General features: G+C 54.0%; 1 protein-coding gene across 1 annotated transcript; it reads right to left on the bottom strand.

Annotated features, from left to right (window-relative positions):
- Positions 1-260: 260 nt before the first annotated feature.
- Positions 261-23,326, bottom strand: MLLT6 (MLLT6, PHD finger containing; the record flags this gene model as incomplete). Its single annotated transcript, XM_085316135.1, has 13 exons — positions 261-2,543; positions 3,373-3,753; positions 5,279-5,387; positions 5,526-5,881; positions 6,298-6,386; positions 6,601-6,789; positions 7,074-7,216; positions 7,584-7,650; positions 11,370-11,487; positions 12,032-12,213; positions 14,107-14,697; positions 15,484-15,658; positions 23,198-23,326. Coding segments are annotated over 13 exons (2,574 nt in total), but the record flags the coding sequence as incomplete, so codon positions are not given.
- Between the last annotated feature and the right edge of the window lie 1,815 nt (positions 23,327-25,141).

The raw sequence follows: 25,141 nt of genomic DNA on the forward strand, positions 1-25,141 counted from the left end.
CTCAGCATGACAGCAGAGCAGGCGGCAGCTCAGATTCGGGATGTCAGAGTAAGGGGATGGGGGGAAGACAGAAACACGGATCAGCAAGCAGCTGGCAGAATACCGTATCTGCACACTCAAACGGCCACTCGTTTACTTCTAGCAATTCTGTCCATACTCTTGCCGACCCAAACCAGCACCTCATCACCGCGGGACGTCTGCCCCCAGGTCCCACAGACCCATTTGCCTCCCTGCGACACGGCCCCGGCGCGCCTGGGCAGCGCGAGGTCCCAGCGCCGCGGCGGGCGCAGAGCCCACGCCGACGCGGGGACAGGGCAGGCTGGATGGCACCGCGGCTTGCAGAGGGAGGGGGAACAACACGGCTAGGGGGGAGACCAAAAAGTGCAAGTACACAATTGTGCCAGAGCAATTCCAGGGACAGGGAGGGGAAAAAAAATGTTAAAACATTGGAGACTAAAAATATCGTACGATGTATTGTTAACGCTTTGTAAATGTATCAGGCTGGTAGAAGTTGGCACATCTTGGCCCTCAACTTACACAGGAGCTGGCTGGGGACGGGGAATGCGCCGGCTAGAGCCACGTGTCCAGGCGCTCCTGTCGGGGTCTATACTGCAGAGACTGCGAGGAAGAGAGAAAGCTTTTTTTTTTTTTTTTCCTTCTGCATTTTCACTTTTAGCTGCCATCTCCAACCTTCTATTAGCTTCTTGACATTGTTAAAACATCAGCTTTTCATTATTAGATATATATATATATTTATAAATATATATATATATATTTTTCTGAGCAGACAGCAATATTCTGCTCCGTTCACAGAACTGGAGGCTGAGATCAGAAGGGTATTTTATCACCTTTTAGCCTTATTCGACCATTGTGGTGATAATATCCCTCCAACCACCACCCCCAAAAAAGAAGAGGGAAAAAAAGGACGTTATTTAGCAGATGAGTTTCGCCTATAGAGCTTTTCTGTACTATCAGCACAGACCCACTGCTGACAAATTTGAATAGTGCAAACCAGTTAGGGGCAGTGGGAATGTGCTGAAAATATCCATTAAGGTCTCACAACTTTTTTGTTTGTTTTTTTGTTGTTGTTTGTTTTTTAAAAGACCCTCAGAGTTTCTGTTAGCTGGAGTCTTCATGCCTGTCCCCTAGGAGATCTGGGTTTAACCAGGGGACAAGGAAGGGAAGGAGGATTCGTACGTTTGACGTAGATGTTGCCCTTCCCTCGGGGCTGCCCCACCTGTCCTGCACTCAGTCCATCGCATCCAGTCTCAGAGGAAGCAGGTTTCTTTGCTGAGGCTCCCRGGCTGCAAGACGGAGTTAAGTCAAAAGGTGCGAAAGCAAACGAGGCGTCCAATGTCATAGTTTGGGAGACTGGTAACTTTCCCATTGCTTAGAGATCCATTTTTTCAAGTGCCTAAGACCAGTGGAAGAACGTTTTTGGCTGGACTAGAGTGACTTCTTACGGTGGGTAAGAAAGAACAGCTATTGGGACTCTTCCTCGTGCCTCCCACCCGTGACATTTCTGTCTCCCAGCTTAGGCAYGGGAGACGAATGTCAGGTTCAAATGCACCTTCTGAAGCTGGCTAGGGTAGGGGTAATACTGGCTACAGCCCCTTTTTGCAAGCTGTAGCTTTGGGCTCTGGAAGGAAAGAGTGAGAGACGGCACAAGGAGCAGGGGTGTGCTTTTCACGTGAGAAGGACAGCGCTGAACCGACAGCAGCTGGCAGAGCAGATGTGGCAATGTCCTTTAAAGAAGCAGGCGGCTTTCACCTCCCTAAGCACCAATCCTCACCCTTCGCTCCACTGCTCTCATGTCTTTTCAGGCTGGGTTTGGATCCAGCTGATGTGTAAGGGCTTCATATGATGGCTACAGAGACAAAAGCATCCTAAGAGCCCAGCAGATGAAAAGCAGGTGAGAAATCTCAGCTACAGGACTTCTTTTTAACCTCCTCATCTGGACAAAGCAGACCATGCAAACACTGCCACCATGTCCCTCTTCCCCAGCTGCGTCACATCCAGTGCTGCCTCCGAGGGCACTGCCAGATCCCTCTGCACTGTGCAGAATGGAGAGTCCTCAGCAGAGAGGCCTCCTTCCACCAAGGTCTTGGCCAAGGATGCTTGATGGTCTCTAGTGCCTCAGCCTGGGGGCTACATGCACACGTAAACCCACGCTTGCACTCACGGCAGGGAGGAGACCGGCAGGCATCTGGTGTTAACGCTCTCCTCCACTCTGCACGGAAACACAGCTTCACTTTGAGCATGTGTGGCATGGACCAGGGCGGCAGGCAGCCCCCCACCTTCGCTCCTCCCGATACCAGGGCTTGGTCAGAGACGTACTGTCTTCCAAAGCACCTCTTGGCATTGCCCAGCGGCAGGAAATGCTTCTTGGAAGCCTTGTGCTCATTGCTCTAACAGTATCAAAGTTGCTGACTGTGGAAAGCCACATTCCCCTGGTTGAGAGGAGTTGGCTGCTGGTTTGTTCAGGGTGAGGGGGGAGCTTAGCCCTTGTCCTGGGTAAGAGGAGCTCCCTTTTCATTCATGCTCTTTAAAAAACAAACAGAAAAAGAGATGTAGAGGAGACAGGTATCAGTACTGGACAGGCAGCAACACGAGGGAGCAGAAGCAGAGAGCCCTGCTGTGCTGCTGACCTGGCCCTGCTCACCACAACCTCTCCGACTCCACCAGCTGAAAGCAGAGAGCCCCAAGTTTCCCCTCTGCCCAGTTCAGGCTGGACTGGCCCCTCAGTCCTGGCCTCTGGCTCCTAAGTGTCTCCAACCAGGGCCAGGCCTTCTGGTACAGGTGTAGGCCAGGGGAGGGATGGAGGGGACAGGTCAAAGGGATGCTTTCACCACCAGTCCCTAGAGGAGGTGCTCCAGTATAAGGCTGTGTTAAAGAGAGGCTGAAAACCTCTCTATACACGCTGGCTGGTGCAAGACTCCTTCCTAACCCAGGGTTTCAACACGCAGTCACCTTTACGTTTCATCGCGAGGCCCCAGCAGGGCCAGCACTGCGAGGGGAGCACCGTCCCATTTGAGTCTGACGGTTAACGGAGACGAACCTACAGCCTGTCTCTGCCTTGCTTCTGCAGCAGGCCTGGTGCATGGCTGCACACACACACACGTAAGGGCACCCTGGGAGCCTCCGCGCCTACCATGACCCTGTCTGGACCCTACGGAAGTTGTTGGGGTAGGATCAGGACGTGACACTGTCTAGTGAGGGATGCAGCAAAGCCAGTGCAGTGTTCTGGCTGCTGCATAGGTGTCCCCTTGATCCCCTAAGTTTACTACAGTGCAGATTATCTCTCCCTGGGTCTGTACAGCACCTAGCACCACAAGCTCAGTGGGGTTAGGGTAGTGCTAGCAGCATACGCACCGTTCCTTTCGGGGTGTTGCCATCAGCCTGCAGGTTGAGAAATGGGTTAGTCTGTGCTGTAAGGACGGGTGGGATGCCTGTCCCTGAAGCCATGAGGCTGTTCCCAGGAGTGCTGAGCGGTGGGGTGGCCTGGGAAGCCAGCAGGGCATTGCTAGGGTTGAGCTGCTGGGGGGAGAGGGAGGCCATGAGGGAGCTGCTGCTAGGGGGCGGTTGGGTGGCCGAGGTCATCAGGGCGCTGGTGCTGGAGTGCAGGAGAGGGGCCGAGGTGGCTGCCAGGAGGCTGGTCATGGACAGCTGGGATGAGCTCGTCATCTGCAGCCGCTGCAGCTCCCTCTTCTGCTGGATTTGCTGCATCATCTGGAACACCAGGGCCTGCTGCTCCTACAGGGAAGGGTGAGGAAGAGCTGGCATCAGAGGAGGGACAAAAGGGCTCAGGGAACATGAGACACCTGCTCCAAGGGAAGGAAATGAGCCAGAAGCTGGGACCAACATCAGCACACTCCATCCCCAGCAATGCTTCTGGGGACAGCCAAAAGCCCCCTTGACTGCATCTCTATAGGTAGGGAGAGGAAGAGTCTGCCTCGTACTCATTAACAGCCTGGGCTCCCAACCTTTCCAGCCCTGTTGTATCCTAAAGCATGAGATTAGCTTACCTAGACCAAGACACCTGCAGGCACACAGATCTACTCAGCTCTTTCCAGTCAATTGATTCACAGATTTTAAATCTCTAGCAATCTCTGGAATTTACTTCCTTGAATTTCTATCCTGGCCGTTAATTTTCTTCCCTAGCTCATCTCACTTCAGGGCTCAACCTGTCCCACGGGGTCAGCAAAGGTGAGTCAGACTCTGCAGAGATGGAGGGCTGCGGCTCACCTGCACCGGGAGGGACATGCTCAAATCCAAACAAATCACGGAAATCACTATAGCAACCATCGACCAATACAGCAGGCTGAGAGCTGACATTGTTTCCATACCCGTAGGGAGGCAGCTGATGACACAGTGACATCAACTGCTGTAAAGAGAAGCCCTTTGAAATTTGCTTTTCCCGGGTTATAAATAGCTTGACCCAGAAATGTATCCAAAGCAATGGGCCAAGTTCATGGGAGATAAATTAGCATAGCTTCATTGACGGGAACTGTTAACACTCCCGTGCAGCTCGACTGCAGGGCAGGGACACCACGGAGGTTTCTGCAGGGTGACTGAATGGATTCCTTACACACTCAGAGCTTGTTTACCATCCAGCCATGCAGTCACTCTCGCAAGACCCTGGGACTGGGCTGCTATTTTATTAGTGAGGGTGAAGGCACAGAGCCAAGATCCTCAGAACAGCTGCCTGCTCCTTTCTCTGACCCCAAAGCACACAGCCACCTACATGCTACAAGTCCCCCGGCATCTCCAGTTCTCCATCTCAATGTGCCCAGACACTGCTTGACTGCCTCAGGACTAAGCCAATTTAGTGCTTATGTCTTTCTAAACTCRAGCAGTGTCCTCAAGCCAATTCCTCCTCTCCCATGGGCCTCAGTGCATCTGCAAGCCCAGAGACCCTTGTGGTCATGACAGCAGGAAAAGACGGCCAGAGGAGTACCAGYACTCCTGATTTTACTTGATTGCTTAGTGCTATTATGTTCTCTCTCCCTCAGGATGTGGGAAACTCAGATTAAATGACCTCCTTTGTAAGAAGAAGTTCAAATCCCCACCTGCCCCCTCCAGGAGGTGGCCCAGCTTCTTGTCTGAAGCTCTTCTCACTCAACCCATAGCTGCCCCAAGCCAAGGAAAAGGCACATGGCTCTGCAGCCCCGTGGGCAGGGGATTCATGTGAAGGAGGGAGCCCTAGGTTCTGCTCCCTGCTCCAAGGCTTTCCAATTAAACAGCTCATCAGATAAAAGGCACCCACAGGCACACTTACTGGATTAAGTGGCTGGGAAGTCAGGAGCTGCTGAAGCTGCTGGAGCTGATGTTCGTGTTGGTGCAAGACGTGCCGCTGCTGCTCTGTCAGGGGACTCAGGCTGGGCACGCTGCGAAGGGAGGAGGGCAGGAAATGTCAGCGCAGCCCGTCTTGGCCCTGCGCACACAGGGCCTCCCTCCCTCACAGTGCTAAGCCTCTGCTGGAGAGGGCAGGGCTGTCCCCATGAGCTCCCCTTCCTCATCCTCACCTGCTCAGGCTGGTGGAGAGCTGCAAGGTCGGAGGCCCGCTCGCCTGCGTCAGCGCGCTCGGAGCCTGGGCGGCCTGAGCGCCGTTCAGATTCCCCAGGATCCCGTTGATGGGCATCTGCTGGCCTCCTGCCAGGGTCCCCATCAGGCCGTCCACCATGGGCACCGTGGAGAGGCTGTGGCTGGCAGTGGTGCCTCCCCCCAGCCCGCTGCCTGCCACCCTGGCCAGGCCATTCACCTGCTGCACCCCGGGCAGGGGTAGCGAGGCAGGACTCTGCTGCAGCATGGGTAGGGGTGGAGGAGTGCTGTGGAAGGACAGGGAAGAGCTGCTCCTGCTGGGGCAACCTGAATGAGGGTCCTGGGGGAGAAACGGACACAAGAGGGTCGGACTGGGGCAGCCTGTGAAACATCAGATCAGCTCCAGGAATGCTTCAGGATCAGGAGCCGGAGGTGGGAAAGGGGGCTGTGAATGCAAGTGCAGCTGTGTGCTCAGAGAGGTCCTATAGGTCCTAGGGACCTGCTTCGCTAGATCCCTAAGGGTGCAGCCAGAAGAGCCTACAAGCATTCTCACCTCTCGTTCCCAGCCCCAGTCCCTCTACTCAGGCCCTCAGCACTGAGAGGAACTGAAGATTAGGAATTTCAGAGAAAAACCTAATTTCTGTGCCTATACTACAAGGATAGCTGGATATGAAGTCACGGTACTAGGACTGCGTTTCCCTGTTCCCTCCCCAAGTCCCTTCCCCAGCTGGCTGGGGGATATGGTGACCTGTGTACCTCAGAGGAGGTGGAGAGCGAGTTCTCGATCCCAAAGCTGTTCTTGCATGGGGGGCTCTTGCTGACGCTCAGGGAATCGTTGTTGCAGACTGTGAAGAGGAAAGAAGTGAGAGTCAGGAGTGGAGCCCAATATTGACACAGCAACGGCAGGGGACAGCACGGACCACCAATAGCTACATCTTTTGCAGCTACAGTGAGATAAACGGCTGCTCAGATCCTCCCCTCCATGACACCCCTCCCAGTAGCCCTGGGGAGCACTACTACGAAAGAGCATACGGAGATGCTTCCCACTGACCCCCTCACCGTTGGGAGGCAGGATGTACTGGGCCTGGCTGCCRGGGCCGTTGCTGGTGGTCACCACTGGGAAAGGGACGGAGAGCTGGACATTGAGGAGCTGTAAACGCTCCTTCTTGGCTGTTAGAGTCATGATCTGCTCCTGGAGCCGCTGGTTCTCCTTCTGCAGCGAGTGCAGGGCTTTGAGCATTTCTACAACTGCAGGGAACGGAAAGGGGGAAGGGGGACAGGGTCGGGGGAAGAGAATGGGGGGATGGAGGGAAGAGGAAAAGGGGGTCCACAGGGGGGTACCATAATTAGAGCATATGGGGGGAGCAGCCTGGCCCCCAGATCACAGTCTTGCTGCCAACTATTCCCCCTGGCACAAGTTAGTGCTTTGTCCCCCACCCAGCTCCTCCACTTGTGGGCAAAATCCCAGCTGGCATCAACACAAACATGCACAAGGATYTCTCCTCCCACAGCCCATGCCCTGAATGACTCACTGTTTACGCCGGCTTCCCCATTGCCCTGCTTCTCCAGGAGCTGCTCGATGTTTGGGGTGGCCTGGGGAACATTCTCCAGCTGCCCGCTGCTGCTGCAGGACACGGTCTGGTCAAAGAGGGTTGGCAGGCTGCTGATGGGGGACCTGGGCAGAGGTTGGGCGAAGTCAGAGGCACTTCCATTGCCTGCACCAGGAGGGATCACCTGCCCTCCTCTTTTCCCTTCTGCCCCACCGTGGGAGCGACAGCATCCCTCCTAGCCCCAGCCTTCTCTGCTCCACTTCGGGAGCCCTCCGTTCCCGTTAGCCCCTCAGCTTGTACTGGGAAGGCAAGTGTCTGCCTCCTCCCCCTCCACCTCACCCCTTGCACCAAGGAGCTGCCTCCACTTCCCCAAGTCCCTCTCTCTTTACTTGCTGTGTCACCCCACGGCTTCCCGGGGCACAGCTGTGCCCACGCAGATGCTGTGACACTGCCATGCCCCGCGGCAGGGGAGGACTCCTGAAGGACACTCACATGGAAGAGAGACTCTCCTGGGGCGACGTCCCTCGGCAGCCGAAACTGCAGTCTTCCAGGTCGGGCTCTGGGTGGGGAGAGGGACAGAGAGGCACGGTGTCCACGCGTGTSCAGGCTCCGCAGGTGCCGCCGGCCGGGGACGGCTCGTCACCTGCGGCGGAGGGCGGCGAGCGCCGCGGTCCCCGCTAGATGGGAGCACCGAGCAGCTCGGGGCGCCGTCATTGCATAACAGCSCGGTCCCCGCATGCGCCTCTGCGCGGGTGGGAGGCGGCGGAGGAGGGGCTGCGTGTCACCGCGTGTCACATCGCGGGGGGGGGGTCACACTGGGAAGGTCACTGTCGGGCAGCGCAGCATGAGCTAAACCAGGCAGGCCAAATCCAAATCCCACCACCCGCTGCCTGCGCGGGCACCATCGCTACGGCTGTGTTAGGTGCAAATCGGAGGCGCGCAGAGCGCGCGCAAGGCGCTGCACAACCTGCAGCGAGAGCTGGCCTCTGCCCCCGGAAGCTTGCAGCCACGCTGCCCTGCCCCAAAGCAAGGAGAACGCCTTCCCCGCGGAGCCCGCGAGGATGGATCAGGCTCGTGCAAAGCCCCACTCAGCTCTCCCAGGTGCCACCGCAACCCAGTGCCGCCAGGACCCTCTCTCTAAACACTGGAGTCCTCCAAAGCTTCCAGAGACTCAGCTCCTTTCTAAAACGCTTAAATAAGGAACTTAAGTGCTTAAATCCAGGAACTATCTTCACAGTCAGATCTCCCTAACATCTCTGTCCCGGGGAGCTGGGACATGCTAGTGCTGGCAATAGAGCCAGGGTGCACGTGCGAGATRTCTCCCAGCTGCAGAGAAATCACAAAGTGAAGTGAATTTATCTGCCATTTGCTTTCCATCCTCAGTGTCTTGCCAGCCAGTAAACACACGTTCCCCTCGCTCTGGGACGTGTCAGATGTTGCGACTACAGCCTGCACCAGCTGGCTGGCTTGCCCCTCCTCTTCTTCACACAATAAGGGACATTTCTTATGTGCAAGAATCCAGGAAGTCTCCTGCGGGGAACACTGCAAGGCACTGTGATTTACAGTGTAATGCCCTGAACAGGGCATTAGTTATTGGCAGTATTTTCTACTGCTGGGAACAAGTAAACGCAGCTGCTGATCAGCAGCCCTTACAGACAGCTACGAGTGGATCCTCGCCCCTTGATCCACATGGGAGCGTCTTCCTGGCCCTGAATTATAACTGGTTTGCCCTTCTGGAGAGAAGCCACCAATCCCTGGAGGTGACCATATTGTTGAGAGCAGCAGTTCCCAGGCAACAGTGCGAGGCTATGTGGAGGCAAGGCCAGCAAGTCTGATTTTGAGGACATCACAAGGCATGAAACCTTCCCAATTTCTCCAGCAAGGACCAGTTACCAGAAGGCTGGAAACAGTTAGACTAGAGTAGCGCTTCTCGGCATTGCTTTCATCTGAGGACCACCTTACCCCGTAGAAAAATATCCACAGTCATTATCTGCATCTTCACCACAATAGTTTTCATTTGGAACCAAATAAACACGCAGCTAAACTTTGACTGTCTGCTTGTTACTGTTAACATTTACCTCCTTGGCCTGCAAGCAAAAAAATGCATGTACAGGATTTTGTTTTGAAGGAGCTCTAAGCTCCATATCCAATTATCTGTTGGCCAACACCATCCTACTGTCTAGAAGACCAGGAGATGACTGAACTATCTTATGGAGATGGCATTTTGCAAGGCTTCAAGTATGAAAAGGAGGCTGCAGGATGACTGCAGAAAATAAATGTATTTGGCTTGTCATCGTAATGAGACAGGATCCAGGACAAGTGGTGGGAGGAAGAACTAGACAGTAGCTGAAGGAGTGGGAGGATAGGAATCCAACTTTTTGCACTGCCAAAGGCACCCTGGTATCAACCTGCATCAGTGATAACAGTTTCTCAGTTCCCCCATCTGTAAGACAGGATAACACCATTTCCCTACACTAAAACTGTAAAGAGCACAAATGCTATTGCAACAAAAGCTATTTCTACACAGAATCTGTTTGCACAGACACTCTCGTAAAAGTGAATCTGAATTAAAGATATGGCAGGATTACCTAAAAYTTCACAACCTCCCTTTCAGCAATTTGGCATTAACTCAAACATCACATTTCTAAGTGCAAATGGCCACRCAGGAAGCTTAATGCAGGTTAATTAAACCTCCTGGAAAAAAAAAAAAAAGTGAATTTGGCTTTACACTCTCTGGGTCACTAGCTCCAGCAAGAGGAGATGGTRATGGAGAAATGCTGCAAGGTGACAAACAACAGGAGCAGTTCTGAAAGCTGCCTGGACCTGGGAGAAAGACACCCTGAAGCTTGCAAGATCCCAGTCAAACAAGAGGAGCAATCTTGGAAATGGAARCTAAGGATGAGGCTTTTTAGAGCACTCTGTATGTTGGCTTTTGCCTACACGATTCGTCCACCCTTCGCTGCGGGGCTGGGACAGAACGCAGGCAGCTGAGCCCCCGAGCCGTGCCCGAGCCACAGGGCTACTCCTGAAAGGTCACTCGACTCCTCCTGCCAGCACCCTGGCAAGTAACAGCCGAGGGGAAGCGGCAGTGGGTCATCTCCTCTCTTGCGRATTGTCATCAGGGAAGAATAAACCTCTGAATCATCCCACTCTTTCCTTAATTCCAGGTGACTGAATCACTCCTGACTCAACGGTCCCATGCGAGGACCCTCACTCCCACTGGGGTCAGTCCTATAGTTACCTTCCCCGGCACTCGGGCAGAAACAAAATTCTCCAGGGGAGGAGGCCTAAGAACCAAGTACTGCCAGGGACACCCGGACGGACACCCAGACACCCTCCACGGGCCTGCACGGGTGATAAGCGCACGCGTTCGTTCGTGCAGTTACATGCAGGYGTGCACATTTGCGAAGGCAAACACGGGCACACCGGCGTCAGATGATCCAAAGAGGACTGCGGGCTTTAGATCGCTTGGCCCCCAAGCTGGGCTCGGGGAGCATGAGACAGTCACACCGCTAACGGTAACAGCAGATGATCAGGAGGGCATTTGTTTAGCTACTGCTAAAAATAAATAAATAATCCAGCCCATTTTGGGGGGGGGAGGGGAGAAAAATCTTATGATGCTTCAAGTCATCCTGCTTATTAACCAGGCAACTTTCCAAGGAAAATGAATTTGCCTTGGTGGGAAAAAATGAGCAGTTTTAAGTAACTCAGTGTTGGCACATTCATGTTTGGAAGCTGAAAAGAGTGGATTTTGTTGCATCTCATGACAAGTCCAGAGGGGAAAGGCAGAAAGTAACTCAAAACAGAAACTGAAGATGAAAATTTAGAGTGCAAGATACCTCTGAGTAAAGAAAAAAACACAAACACTAAAAAAAAMCCCTCTAACTTATTTTTAGCAGTCTTCCTATAAAAGCAAATAATGCCAAACAAAACAAAACAAGTCACGGTAGTTTCTGTTAGGTTTGCACGGCTTTGGTGTGTGAAATGGCAATGAATTTCTGCAGAGAAGGTTTGGCATTTTTGCACTTTCGCACTACGCGTCCAGGGACACACGTTGCCCAGCTGACCCACGAGCAGAGGTGCTTTCACAGGACCTTGCTCAGGCAGACACGAGCCCCCTCCGCTCAGCGGGGGAAGCCGCCGTCCCCGTCTCCCAGCCGCAGCTTGCGCAGGGAGCGGGCGGGGAGGGGAGCTGGAGCCCCCTGCGCCAAGCGGTCTCCACTCTTCCAGGGAGCCCCCTTCGGAAGCCCAAACTCACATACCTGCCCGTTCACATACCTGCCCGGCTGCTTTCCGACTGATTTAAGAGCGGGTTGATGGACAGCCCAGACGTGAGGGGGCTTCCGAAGATATGCGAGGAGGGAAGGCTGAACGTTGAACCTGCCAGTGAGAACACCTACGTGGCAAAACAAGCAGAGAGAGGCACAGGGAGAAATGACTTCTGAACGGCTGGAGGAAAATGCTTTGCATTATTCCATCTCTTCCTGACTCTTGAACCCGGCTTGGTCATGAGAAAGAGTGTTAAAAACATCTCGCTGGAAGTCTCACTAGGCAGCTGAAATGTTCCCAGCCCCATCTCAGAGCCAAGCGGCCTGAATGAGCTGCGTATCACTGGGGCTCTAAAACTGACTCTCTCTGCCCCATAAAACGCGCTCGCGTTACAGGCAGCGAAACGGGCCCTTTCAGGCTGCAGTTCCTCTCGCCCTGGAGCGGGCCACGTGGACCGTGATGCCCAGCTGCCGACACCTTTCCACTGACCAGAAGGGAAGATGCAGCTGGCAGCTTCCCTCCAACCAAATTGGAGGAATAACAACACTGTTCCCAAGTGGAAAAAGGGACTCCTCCAAGCCCACAAACTGTTCCTGCTCTGCCAGCGACCAGACTGTCCAACGCCCTTCTGAACAACAGTCCCTCACCTGCCCTGCTCCTGATGTTCTTACCTGCGTGGTAGAAACCGAGGAAGAGGAGGCTGGGATGGTGCTAGCAAAGGGAGACCGGTTGAGCTGTGGGAGAGACGACGTACCCTGGTGTGCCAGCAGGCTGGAAGAGAGGGGTGTACTGCATACAGCTCGGAGCACTCCGCCCCCGTGGGAAATAGGGTCCTTGTTACTGGTGTAGATSCCTGCAAATAAATAAATAAATAAATAAAAAGAATGGCAAGGGGAGAAGATGGGCATTAGAGCACGCCACTCGTGGCATTCATGGATTTAAGGCCATCAGGGACGACTGGACCATCTCCTGTGAGCTACTGCATGTTACYGGAACGGAGCTGTCACCCAGGGCCCCCTGCACAGGCTACGCTGCAGCATGTCCCAAAAGGCAACCCACGTCTTTTGGGTGGAGGAACTCTACAGACCCCCCAGGGCAAAGCTGGCCTGACTTGTCTGATCAGCAGATTGAACCGCTGCAGCAAGAAGCCTGCCTGTGTCAGAGAAGCATCTGTATTCAGGGTTTGCACCRCTGAATTTCTACCGCAATAACTCCATCAGCATAATTTGCTACGTCAATAGGCTCCAAGATAAGGCACTGGCTGAAACAGTCCTTCCGAGGTTTAGATTTGAGCCTTGTGTGCCCCAGGTGAAGTTTTAGGGGTGGAAAGAAGTGCACTGAGCCTGGAGCTTTGAGCATGCCTGGATTTCGGGTGCCCTCCCCACCCTGGTCAGACAGCGCAGGGCAAACACCTCTCCCAGAGTTTCTTCTGGTGGGCAATCAGTTYTTCAGGATCTAGAGAACCTCTGGCTCCATTTTCCCAGAGAGAGGAAACCTCCAAAAACGGAGGCTCTCCGCCGAGCGCTCCCCTCCAGCAGCCTCTGGGCAGCGGTGGCCCAGGGGCCACTGGCTTTTTGCCAGGCTTGATCTCCGAATGGGAGGGTGATACCGGTGCACAGGATCCAACGTGGCCCGTACTTCAGCAGCTCGCAGCCAGGCCTGCAGCGAGGGCGTTGACAACCCGCAGCTCTTCTGCTAAAAGGTATCTGATACTCTTTCAGTCGTGTAACCCTTCCCCCTGTCCCTCCTTGTTTGCTCACCACAACCCAATACAATCCGACAGGGAAACCACAGCATAAAGTGACTCACCAAAAAGCACAAGGTGGTGGCAGAAGGGAGTGGAGGACTCCGAGTCCCACTGCCTGCTGCCTGTTCTAGCCAGGAGACCATACCCTTGCCAAGCTAGCCTGCCCCTTCCACGATGCCCGCGGACGGAGGTGTGGCACGGCCAGATAAACGAGGAAGGGCGAGGAGATAGCTGCGGAGGGAGGGGACCCATCCGATTTCCCCATACGCTCAGGCACGCAGCGGGGGCAGCGCCCAAAGCCTGGTCCTCCGGAGCCTTGCCAACATCTCTGCTTAAGAGCAGAGCGGGAGAGCAGGACCGCGGGACCTGGCAGCCCTGCTCCCCTTCGAAACACCCCTTCCGAGGGAGGGGAGAATACGGCCCAAGGTTATGATTAGGGAAGTGGCATCAATTCTTGCCGCTCCTCTCCTCTCTCAGCTCTTAGCAGTGCACACAAATGGGCCACCGCTCCCAGGCGCACACMACCAAATTATACCTTCCCCCCCCCCCAATTTGACCTAAATCGGAGCATCTGCAAACAACTCACAATAGACCGAGGACAAATTCTGCTGCCAGAACAGTGTCAAACCTCAGCCCCAAGCAGCAGGCCCCTCCTCTGCCCACTGCCGTAACCCTTTCCTGCCACACATCCCCCCCAGATGAGTGTGGCTTTTCCAGTTTGGTCTGGGAAGCTGAAGTCTTAACAACACTTGAGCAAGAAGGGTTTGAACTGTCCGCCAGCTCAGACCTGTAGCCCAGCTCCAAAGAGAGGGAAAGCTGACCCAGACGAGGTTCTAAGATGAAAATGGAGATCCAGACTAGGATTTTTATAGCTCGTCAGACTGAATTAAAGGGACTGGACCCTGGGCAACACAGGGTTTGACACCAGCCAAATGTGATAGTGGAAAGAGCAAAGCCAGGAAGAACCATGCAGAACGGGAGCCCCAAGGAGTAACATACCTGAACCCAGCAGTGGGGACTCCATGCTGAGGCTGGGCAAGTTCCCTGTGTGGCTGAAGGACCGCGACGAGTTGCCGATGCTGGAGCTAACAAGAGAGCCCCCGGAGAAGGGTGATGAGGAGGTGGATGTAGACCCAGCCAGCTGGGCCCCCAAAATCTCTTTGCTTTTGCCCCCTTTCGGCCTGCCAGGCCCATGCTTGTTTTTCTTGCTACCTTTGTGCTTCTTTTCCTTCAGCACCTCTCCCTCTTCGATGCTGAGGGAAGGCATGCGCTTGTGGCTGCTGCTGCTAGCACTGGCCCCACTGCTCCCTACTGAAGGGCCACTCACAGGGTTTGAGGCCTTGTAGTCCACGGGGGAAGCATCACGGCCTCTCTGCTGGCTCACCGCRGAGGTGGAGAAACGCATGATGGAGCCAAAGCCTGAGAAGATCACCTTCTGCTCAAAAACGTCCCCCTTCTGGCCTTCATACAGAGGGGAGCAGTGGGAAGAAGAAGAGGACGAGACAGGCTTTCGGTACTTCTCATCCTCCTGCTCAAGCTTGGGGAATGTCACGAAGTCCTGGGAGCACTGCAAGGAGCTACAGGAGGTGCCTAGGGGAAAGTAGAGAAGAAGGAGATGGAAGAAAGCCCATCATGGCAGTGCCTCAGCCCATGAGGCAACAGGAGCATCATTGCAATGCAGGTCCTCTGGCACTGGCCAGCTACGGAGCTGCAGGATATCTGTCACATTCCAGCCCCCGGTCCCTCCCACTGCTGCTCCGACGCTCTCTGCTAGGCACGAGAGGTGCTCACCAGCAGGTTCACCCAAGCCAGACGTGCTCATCTCTGCCCCGCATCCTTGCTGTCCCTCCAGCCTTGTKTAGGCTCCCAGCAGATGAAACATGCTAGTGGCTACTGCGACGGCCTGTGAAAGAACTCAGCAAGGTCGAAGCAGATGGGAGTCGTGCGAGGCTTCGACTCAAAGCTCAGGGCAACCTGGAAATCAGGCTTTGGTTCAGGTCTGTCCTCTGGAACCCCTTAAAGCGCTGCAGCAGACAGGACCAGCTAGGGAGGAGAGGGCAGGTGCTGCCTGCGCTGCCTGTGCACGGGGTCCCTTCCCTCCTCCCTGCGCTCAGACATCTGGACCTGTTTCCCCTCGCAGCGCAGCAGGCTGCACAGGAAGGGAGCTGCAACACTCATTTGACTTGATTTTTCCCTTCTGGGCATGGAGTTAGTAGCAATAAGACTTTTCCCTTTCTCTTCAAGGGATTAAAGAAATAACAATCGATAAAGTTTCACAGCACGAGGTGGTGAGCAGGTGGATGAGCAGATACTAAGAGCAAAGCAAAATACCACCCCATTTACCCCTCCCTCTCTTGCTTCTCCCTTGCCCCTTACCTGCAGGTTGAAATGTCCCACTGGACGAAGCCGAGCTGAAGCCAGCCGAGCTTTTCCCGCTTCCCGTCTTTTTCCCCTTGTGGCTGCTGCCATGGCTTGAGGACTTCTTGCCTTTCACTTCCGACCTGCCAGCCTCTGAGGTCTCTTTGCTCCCCTCATGGTGGCTGGTGGAACCCTAGTAAACAGCAAACAGAGGGGTGGCTCATGCAAGCCAGATGTGGTCACAGCAGGGGCTCTTCTTACCAATTTCCCCTTAAAAGAAGCAATTGCCCTCAAAGTGATAGTCAGGTCATGTTACTCAAGAACGGGGAGAAAAGCGACGTTCCTCTCCTCTGGTGCTTGGAGGCGCCAGGTTTTATACACCTGTGGATTACATGATCCCATCTAACTGCAGGAAATTAAACAGGGCACCAGGAATCAGGGCAGACACCACAGGTTCTCTGCATTATCAGCAGAGAGGGGCATCCACCTTTAGAGGGTTCTTCAGCTCRAACAAAATCTGAATCTGAGTGAGATTCAAAAATATATCTCAGCTGCATCGCTCTGATGTGATATTCCCTGCAAGGCCTATGCCACTTAGGGGCAACTTGCCCTTCCTTGTAGTGCAGTAGGAGTTCCTATGTGTTCCCTGATGCATCCTCTAAAGCAGCTCCAGTAAAGCACCTCCACTTCTAGCTGAGCCCCAGCAGGGCCAGGGACCTTCCYAGGAATCCACTGCAGCAAATGTTTTGCACAGTGGTATTATTGGAGCAATATGACCATGCAGAGACAGATGCTATCCAAACCCCATGTAAGCCTACAGGAGACAGATAGGCAAGGGGAAAGAAGAGGCTGGCCAGATGCTAGGAAATCCAGGAGCCTGGGATGAGACAGAGAAGTGTCAGAGTTTAGCAGGAGGAGAATGGAACAAACCAAAACCCAGGTCCCTTGGAGGACCCACACTAGGATGTGAAACCTTCACCATCACGTTACTTCAAAGCCAAACAATATTCAAAGATCACGTCTTCCAAGACATTACTTTAACCAAATCACTATTACAGATATAGTTCCAACGTGATGGCCACAGCCCAAATTATAACACCTGTAAATAGAAACACCTTTTTATTTTTTACTGAGAAGCAAATAAAAGGAAGACACAGAGAAGACACCTTTCTTGCACGCCACTGACCCTGACTGCAGATGACCTCTTCTTGGGGAGAGTTAAAGAAAAAAGGGCTTGTAATGCAGACTCATGAATGCCCAGATAAAAATCTTTCCCCATTCCTCCCACATGGTTTAATCACTCTGCACAATGCAACAGCTGGCAGCCTAACACGCACCAGATGTGCCGGGAATATGAAAGACAGGAGGAAGGGAGTGGTGGAAATTAGGAGGGGGGAGACGGGGGAATCTGTATTTTCTCATCACAGACTCCTGGATGTAGGAGATTAAGCCTTCTTGATTTACGATCTCAGAGGGAGCATGAAAATCTTTCCGACTTTCCACATCTGCCTGGGGAGSGAAGGGAGAGCAGTGTCTGGGGGCTATGGGAAGCGCTGAGACCGTTCACAAAGTCACAGGGACAAGATGTCTCATGTCTCTGCAGAAATGCAAAGCCCCAAATTTTCCCCCCCATAAATTCATCTCTTTGGAGCTCTGTACAAGGTGCACGAGGCCACGGAAGGGCAGGGAGAAACCACGTGAGAAGACATGTTCTAAATCCAGAGTGTCAAGAAGGGAGTGCTGGGCAAGTAATGAATTAGTGCAGGGTGGAAGGGGGAAATCTGAGCTGGGATATAAATCTTGATTGCAATATTAAAGACAAAAAAAAAAAGAAAAGGAGGGAAGAGAGGCTGCGCTGGCCCAGCYGAAGGCAGGGAACAGAACGGAGACGCTCACCTGCGGGGCTGCTTTGACCTCGCAGACCTCCCCGACAGGCTCCCAGAGACCTCGGAGGCAGGAGTTCACCACCTACTGCCAACCGCTCGGCTAGATAGAGCGGCGTTTGCCAAATAGGTCACGGCAGACGGATCCGCACAGTGCTAACAAGCCTTCCTCACCATAACGGACCCTTCTCTGGCAGCTGTTCCAGAGAGCCTGAGTTTGGGGCGAGGGCCCAAGTCTTGCAACCAAGGAGCAAAGAGAGGGAAACCGAAACCACGTTAAATCACTTCCCCTCTCTGTGCCTCTATTTCTTTTCCGCTTTGCCCAGCGGAGCCCGCAAGCTCCATGCACAGCGCTGCTGCCTAGAGGGAGCAGGACAGGAGAAACCCGCATGCAGCTGCTTGCCTTGGGCGTAAGCAGAGGTCTCCTTGGTCTTTGGACTGTCAGCCTGTCTGCAGCGCGGAGACGCACGTGTGAGTGCTCGTGCACGCACGCACACGCACGAACGTTTTGTGTGTGTTGCAGACAGGGAAAAGAAAAGGGAGAAGTGCTGAAGAAGGGGGAGATCTCTCTCAAAATGAGGCAGCAGTTACATTTTGAAGATCTGTTTAAAGCAACCAGGTGAAAAACGTAACCAGAACGAACCTGCCGTCCTGGCTGGAGGTGGAAATCTCCCCGGGAAACTCCTGCCTATTCCCGCGAGCTGGGAGGAGCGAGGTGAGGCCAGGCGGGTACCCGAGCGCACCTCCTGCCCCGGTGCTTGCTGCCCCCCCGACGAGCTCTACCTGTTTCCTGGCCTCTCCGTGACGCCGTGCAGCGCCCAAGCTCTTCGTCCACTAATTTATTGATGGGAAATCAGAAGAGCGTCTCTTTGCCGCCTGMTGTGGCGGGATGAGCTCCCAGAGGGAACCACCGACGAAACGCCGAAGGGGCAGGGGAGGCTGGAGCAGCGTCGAAAACACAGAGCTGCTTTGCCCTGGATTCAGCTACTGGAGGATGCCAACGATGGGCAACGCGGTRAGGGCAGGAGCTCCTCCAGCCCACGCGCAGCAAAGGTCCCTAGCGAAGCACCGTGGTGAGAATCAGGTGCCTTTCCAGCCTGGATCGCTAGGTAGAGGTCAGACGAGTCTCCATTGGGAGGTTTCGGCCCGTCTAAGTGCTTCTGTGAGCTACAACCTGTGCTATGTCCCTTCCCTCAGCCCCGCGCTCGGGCAGGACCGCGCTGCCGCTCTTTACGGGCAGGGACGGGAGACACAGATGGGCCGACAACCAGATTGCTAGTCCTTGATGTCACTGGCAAATTCCTGCTCGTGTCAGGACAAGGGATGCTAAAAGGCTTAGGATTCCTACTRCAAACATCCGTGCTGAGACACGCTTTGATTTTCGGTGGATTAGCCGGAGGAATCGTTAGCCTTCCCCGCAAACCCCCACCCCATCACAGCAACTGTCAATCTGCCCGAGCCAGGCGCGGTGCAGAGGCTCCCGGGACCTGCCAGCCCCAGGCCTGCTGGTAGATGCTGAGAGCTCAGACGACAGTGGGAAAGGTGGAAAGCCTCCCCGCCTCCCGTAGGGTCCCCAATCACGCACCCCTCACCTGGCTACGCTCCCTCTCCAGCACCTGATGGCTGCGGGGAGGCCTTGACATCGGTTACAAAACCCAGAGCAAGCCAGATGTTTCAGCCCAAAACACGTAGCACGTGCGAGTGCGTGTCAACAAGCGCTCAGGATGTCTGCAGCTGGCGGGAGGAGGCAGCTGGGGCGGCTCGCAGCCCTGCGGATCTCCTGCAAGCGCACCAGGTCGAGCGGCRGGACGGCTCCGCGGGGGCGTTTGCGGGGGGAGCGTTTGCCTGGACAGCCAGCACCGGGCACCGGCTACGCTGAGAGCTCCTGAACACAACCGGGTGCTGAGCTTGTCTCGCGGTGTGCGACTACAGAGCCAGAGCAGAGACCAGGACTTCCCGGCGAGACTCAGCGTTCCTCCCCTGCTGACAGCCCCTCCTCTGCCCCACACTGCCCACTAYTTTAATGCCACCTTTCCAAGAGGTTTTTCAAAAGCGTCACTTCTTGGCTGCGTTTTGGAGCTCTTGGATGCGTCTCATGAAACAGGCAGAAGCTGTTCCTCAGAGGGCAGGTTTTCTGTCTTCCCCGCACTCCCCAAAAGTCAGCAGGAGCTGCAGATCCAGCACAAGTCCTTTCTCTGCAACCTCCCCACAGTCCATCCSCACCCTAGTCCAGGAGCACCTCTGGGATCTTCCAGCACATCAGCAGCTCCGCGTGCTGCCTTGCGGGGACACCCGTGTTGTCCCCCACGAGCACGGCTGCCTGCCCTTTYCTGTGAGCAAGGAAAATTGCATCACCCAAAGACACTTTTCAGAGGCACCAAGAGAGCTCAGAAGAGGTGTTGTGAAGGGTCATTTGCATGCTGTAAATTCACACCCTAGTTTCACTTTCCGGTGTAGATAAGAGCTGAGGCCACCGCTGTATTTTCAGCATATTTATCCCCAGAACCCACTGAGCAGTAAGGCAGCGAGAGCTTCTCATTGCACAGATGGGACAAGGAGGCCTGGTAGAATCTAGGTGTCAGATATTAATAGAGTTTAGGTTCCTAGAAGATGCAGGGAAGCACTCAGTGAGACATTAAAAAATCTGGTACAAGCCAGAGGTCTGGCACAATTCATTTCAAGAGGAAGACTGAAACCACATCAAAGATACTTCTTCGTAACTAAACGGTTCAAGAGGGGAGCGCAGGGTGGGTGACGTATTAGGTGAAAATTGGAACTGAAAAATAAATCTGGATTTCGAAATTAAAGAAACATATTTTATATTGGAACCCAGCTGTCTGTGGCTAACCCCAGGCTACTTTTAGACTGGCCAGACTTGGAGCAGGTTGGAGCGTGGCGTCAGGTCCCGGTGCCATCGCCCATGGCCTGGTGGCTGGTGCCCCCCTGCAGCGCACCCACAGCCCCTGCTGCGCGTGGGGCGAGCGGTGCCAGGGCCCTTCTGCCGACTTGTCCCACTGACACAGGTTATGTGGCGGGGTGGGCTGCCTCTTTACGGGAGCAGCTAGCAGCCAAGGAGAAATTCCTCAGCCCAGTAGCATTCAAAATCCAGTTGTCATCAGTRCTTCCCCAAGCCCTAAAGGTGACTTGGGAGATTTGCCTGAAATAGCACCAGTGTCACTCGCAGGCAGCAGGAGAGGCTSGACCAGACGGACAGGAGGACCAGGAGGTAGAAAGCAAAGTTCCTCCTCCTCGTTGCTGGCACCAAAATGCTAGCTCGAGCCCAACCCGCCAGCTCCAGCATAGCCTCTGCACTGGGACAGGAACCCAAAGCCTCGCTGGATGCAGTGCCACCTCGGAAACCGTGCATGGGACGCGGCGAGCTGGCAGCATCAGTCTGGCGCAGATGCCAAGGGCTCCGCCAGCCTCCTGGGGCTCCGCATGGCTGCTCTGGGCTGGCGCCTTTCTCCCAGACATCTGGAGACGACCGTCTGCCCTTGCTGCTCCAGGCCACGGGCGCTGGCTCTCACCCAGCTGCTCCCCACAGAAGACCTGTGACCGTGTCACCTGCAGGGATTAACCCCGGGGAATTTATGCTCTGGTTCACTGGGTAACTTGGTGGTTCTCAGGCTAGGAGAAAACCAAGGGGGCGGGGGGGAGGGATAAAAGAGTTGCCCAAGATCTTACAACAAGCAAGTGGTGAAGAAAAGAACAGACTCCAACTCYCTTCAGACTCTAAGAACTACTAAACTAAGACCCTCAAACGATAAAGATGGTTTTGGCTTTGAAGAGGAAACCTGTACAGACATGCTACCTTAGTGCAGCTCAAGATTTTACATTGGACCAAGCAGTACAACATTACGCTTGTGCAAGTATCTAGAAAATCTCATACGACCACTGACTGAGGGGTTTGTAGAGGGTTGTAGCAGGCTGCTGAGCTGCTCTTATTGATCCAGAGTGGGACCCTTTAGTCACAAGGAGTTAGAACAATGTTTTGAGATCTATGCACAAAAAAAGCAAGGGAGCATATTCACTGTTATGAAGATTAATAATAACTCCCTAAGGAAACGCTAAAGCCTTGTCACTCAAGCACAGCTACAGTAATTAGGATCTCCTAAATTTTAACTTACAAAGAGTTGAAAGCTGCCTGTAAAGCTGAATTACACCATTCCCTCCTTATTTATAAAAGTCTGGCAGGGCTCTGGAGGAGACAGTGGGTAATTGTCTAACCACTGCTCGAGCTGGCCAAGAGTCAGGTTTTGGATTTCAGTTTAGCTTGAAAATAATCTTCTTAAGCCATCAGTTCCTGACAGCTCTGCTACTCCCAAAAGTCAGAGCTGAGCTGCCCTAACCTGATTACAGGTAAGCCAGGAGCGATTGCAGCTCAGGATATTCCTCCATCCTGTCCCACTGCAACTTTCTGCTTCTCCCGACCTGAGACCTGCGTGACTACCTTTGCCATTTCAGCTCTAACGGGCATCTCTTCCCCATTTCCGAGTTTAGCTTCACAAAGAACACAGAAATTTCTCTTCAGGCCTAACCCAAAACAGCCCTGTGCTGACCTGCAGGAGCTTCTGCTCCTCCACACTGTCCCTGCGCTGCTTCTCACACACGACGATACGGCTAGCCTGGGCATTTTCTGCCATGGGAAAGACACACAAGCCTCTCCAAGTAGCATTTTGGTGCACAGAAGGACATATTTATTTGTTCCAGCAGGAGCTAGCCCTAGTCCTACTCTCACTCGTACCAGAACAGGCCTGCCAAGGAGTTGCTTTCGTTTACTTTGCTGATACAAAGAGGAGAGTATGACTCCAAAGGTCAAGGTGCTGGAGTAACCTCGCTCGTTCCCTGACCCGGTACAAGCGCAAACTTGGCCTTCTCCTTGTTCCACACAARTCTGAGGCAAGTTCCACTGTGTCTATTCTGCTTTACGGGAGTTTGGAGCTGGCACAAATTACAGAAAGTTCAGGGCTCTGCTGATTTATAGGCAGGTGCAAAAGCCCAAGTCAGCAGCACGGTTCCAGCAGTGAACAGCAGAAATCCACTGACATCCTGACCATGCCCCAGCAGTCCCACGAACCCTGGCCATGGGGCAGAATCAGGGCAGAACAACCCACAGGGTCCAGGCAGGTCTCCACAGTGGGGCACTGGGCTGCCTCTGTAGCTCAGGAGCAAGCCAGCCTGCCTCGCTGTACCTCTCCCTCTGATTTTTCCCAGAAATTGGGAGCCTGCTGCGGTAATCTGAAGTATCACCAGGCCCACTGATAAACGGACATGAAATGCTTTGAGGGCATTAGGCGGAAGGAATTAGTGAAGGGTCACTATTACTAGATGAGACTCAAGCTCCTGTTGTCCCTAATTGCCACGCAGCGAAGGTACCTCTGCTACGCGCTTGAAGACCCGACGTGCTTGTAAGCTTGCCTGGTTTTTTCCTCCCAGCTATATCGCTTTGTCTAATAAGGAATAACGCCTCTCCCCACGCGCCTTGCCTTGCCCCCACCTGCCTGGGCTCTTTACAAGCAGAAAAGGCCAAAGCACGGGTATTTGTCTATTCGGTGAGAGCTTCTGAGCATCTGCCGCAGAACGGGCCGGCGCTTGGGATTTCAGCCTCGTGACCGTGTCGTCGGCGCCGACGGAAATCGAGGCAGCTGCCGCGTTCAATGCCCGAAGCGGCGTGGAGGCCGGCAGGGAGAGCAGGAAGGCGACCAGCGGGCAACCAAAGCGAGGGGCCGCAGCGCTTCCCCAGCTCTGCCGCGTTGTCCTTCCCGCCTCCCAGCAAAGCCGGCGCTGGGGTTTCCGCYGCCCTCCCGCTCTGCCCCGCATCCTCCCCCGGCATCCTCAGCGTTCGGTACCTTCTCAGCCGCGACGGGCACCGACGGTGGCGTGAGGCTGGTGGGAGATTCGGGGCGTTTTTTGTGCTTCTGCTTAGGTCTTTCCTTGTCCTTCCGACTCTGCAAAAGAAACCGGAGAACAGTAGAAGGCTAAGGACATCCTCATCCGCTGAGGACAGCGGTTGTAAGGAAAAGGAAAGGAAAGGAGAGCAGGGTATGTAGGGGTGGATTGACAACCACACGTTCATATTCTTCTTTCCTCCTCCACCCATCCACACAAGCCCAGTATCCCCTCCCCCCCACCCCAGCCTCTGGCTGGGAATGTCCCACTATCTCCACCCCAGCTGCAGCCAACATCTGGAGTGCAGAATATCAGCAGAAGCCCCAGAATCAGTTTATGGTAAGATGATAGGGAAAGATTTAACAAGCTCTGGCTGATTTCAAGAAACCTGAGCTTTCCTCTCGCCGTTTCCCCAGAGGGGCTCTGTGTCCCCTTGCCCTCACGCTCTACCTTCTTCAAAGGTTTCTCAGCTCTGCTTTGTACAGCCCACGGAAGGATCCTCTTCCCAGCACATGCACAGGTAAGGAGATCAATCAGTGAAGATCTCAGAAACTAGGCTTGAGCCTAACCCAGAGATCCTCCGCATTTCCCCTCCCAACAGACAGCAGCTGGTCCGGGTCCATCTCTGTTACCAGGAGCCAGGCTATTCAGTTTGACTTCTTCATCCCATTTTTTCCTCTCACTAAAGCCCTAGGGAAGCCAATGGGACTCTCCAGATTGCAAACCAAGGAAAAATCATGGCCTGAAAAACCCTGAGTCCAGGTTTTATGTTCTGTGGAATAAACAAGGTGATTATTCTTATGTGGCGCTTTCTAGATGTTTGTGCTAGAACCAAGGTGATTTCAGTGAATGGACAGTACCGAGAACTAGGGGCTGTGCGGAAGTCTGTGGCTCCCTCTGAAGCCAGTGGGATCTGTGGGTACCCGGGCCGGCTGGACGGACGGTCCGAGCAGCACGCTCCAGCAAGCGCTCTTACTTCCTCGCTGTCCCCTCAGCTGCATGTTCCCTCGCAGACAGACTCAGCGAACCGCAAGAGCTTTTCTGTGCTACCGATCTCAGCTAAAGATGGGGCCTTCTTGGCTGAAACTGCAGAAACTTTTAGGCATGGTTCCAGATGTCCCAGTTTGGTCGCTGGCGCACAGGCCAAGAGCCGCTGTCACACGTATGCCGAGACGCAGGGCTTCGAAAAAAAACATCGTCTTGTTTCTGAGACCTTTCTAGGGAAAAGGATGCTTATTCTGGTACAACTCCCTCATGTGGATGATTTATTCTAGAAGCTGAAGTGGAGCCCTTATTCTGGACTGAAGGTGTCTCCTGTCCATGGGAGTTTATCGATTCTCCAGAAGGATGTTGATTGCTTCCTCATGCAGGCAAAGCCCTGAGGCTGCAGCTGCCAGCATATGCCAAAGATGCGAGGCCGAGGGAGGCCGCGATTCCAGTGTGTACATGAGATTCATAGTGTTTTTTGAAGAGAGAAATGTCTGGAATAATTAGTTCAAGAGACAATAAGCTAGATGGGAAAAAAGGGGGGGCATGACGAGGGTCAGGGCAGGAAGAAAAGGCCAGAGAAAGCAGGAAGTGAAACAGAGCTGAAGCAAAAGTGCTCCAAAAAATCAGCACCTTCCACTGTGGTTTTGGCTGAATTTTCAATGCACTTGGAAAAGAGCAGTGCCTCTGCGCTCATTTCTGCCAGTGCAAACCTGCCACGGCAGCTCTCGCCGACATCAGCTGGTGGGGAAGAGAGGCAAATCCAGCCCAGAACGTCACTGCACTTGCTGAGTGCCCAGTCAAGTATGAGCAATGCTGCCAGCACTCATCATTTGATCACAAGACTTGATGTCTAACATTTCTGTTAAAGCTGCTCAGTTCCTGGAACAGTATTCTGCAAGAATCTGTTTTTTTTT

This window comes from Rhea americana, unplaced genomic scaffold (assembly GCF_003343005.1).
Source record: "Rhea americana isolate MKP2758 unplaced genomic scaffold, rheAme1 scaffold_452, whole genome shotgun sequence".
NCBI lineage: Eukaryota > Metazoa > Chordata > Aves > Rheiformes > Rheidae > Rhea > Rhea americana.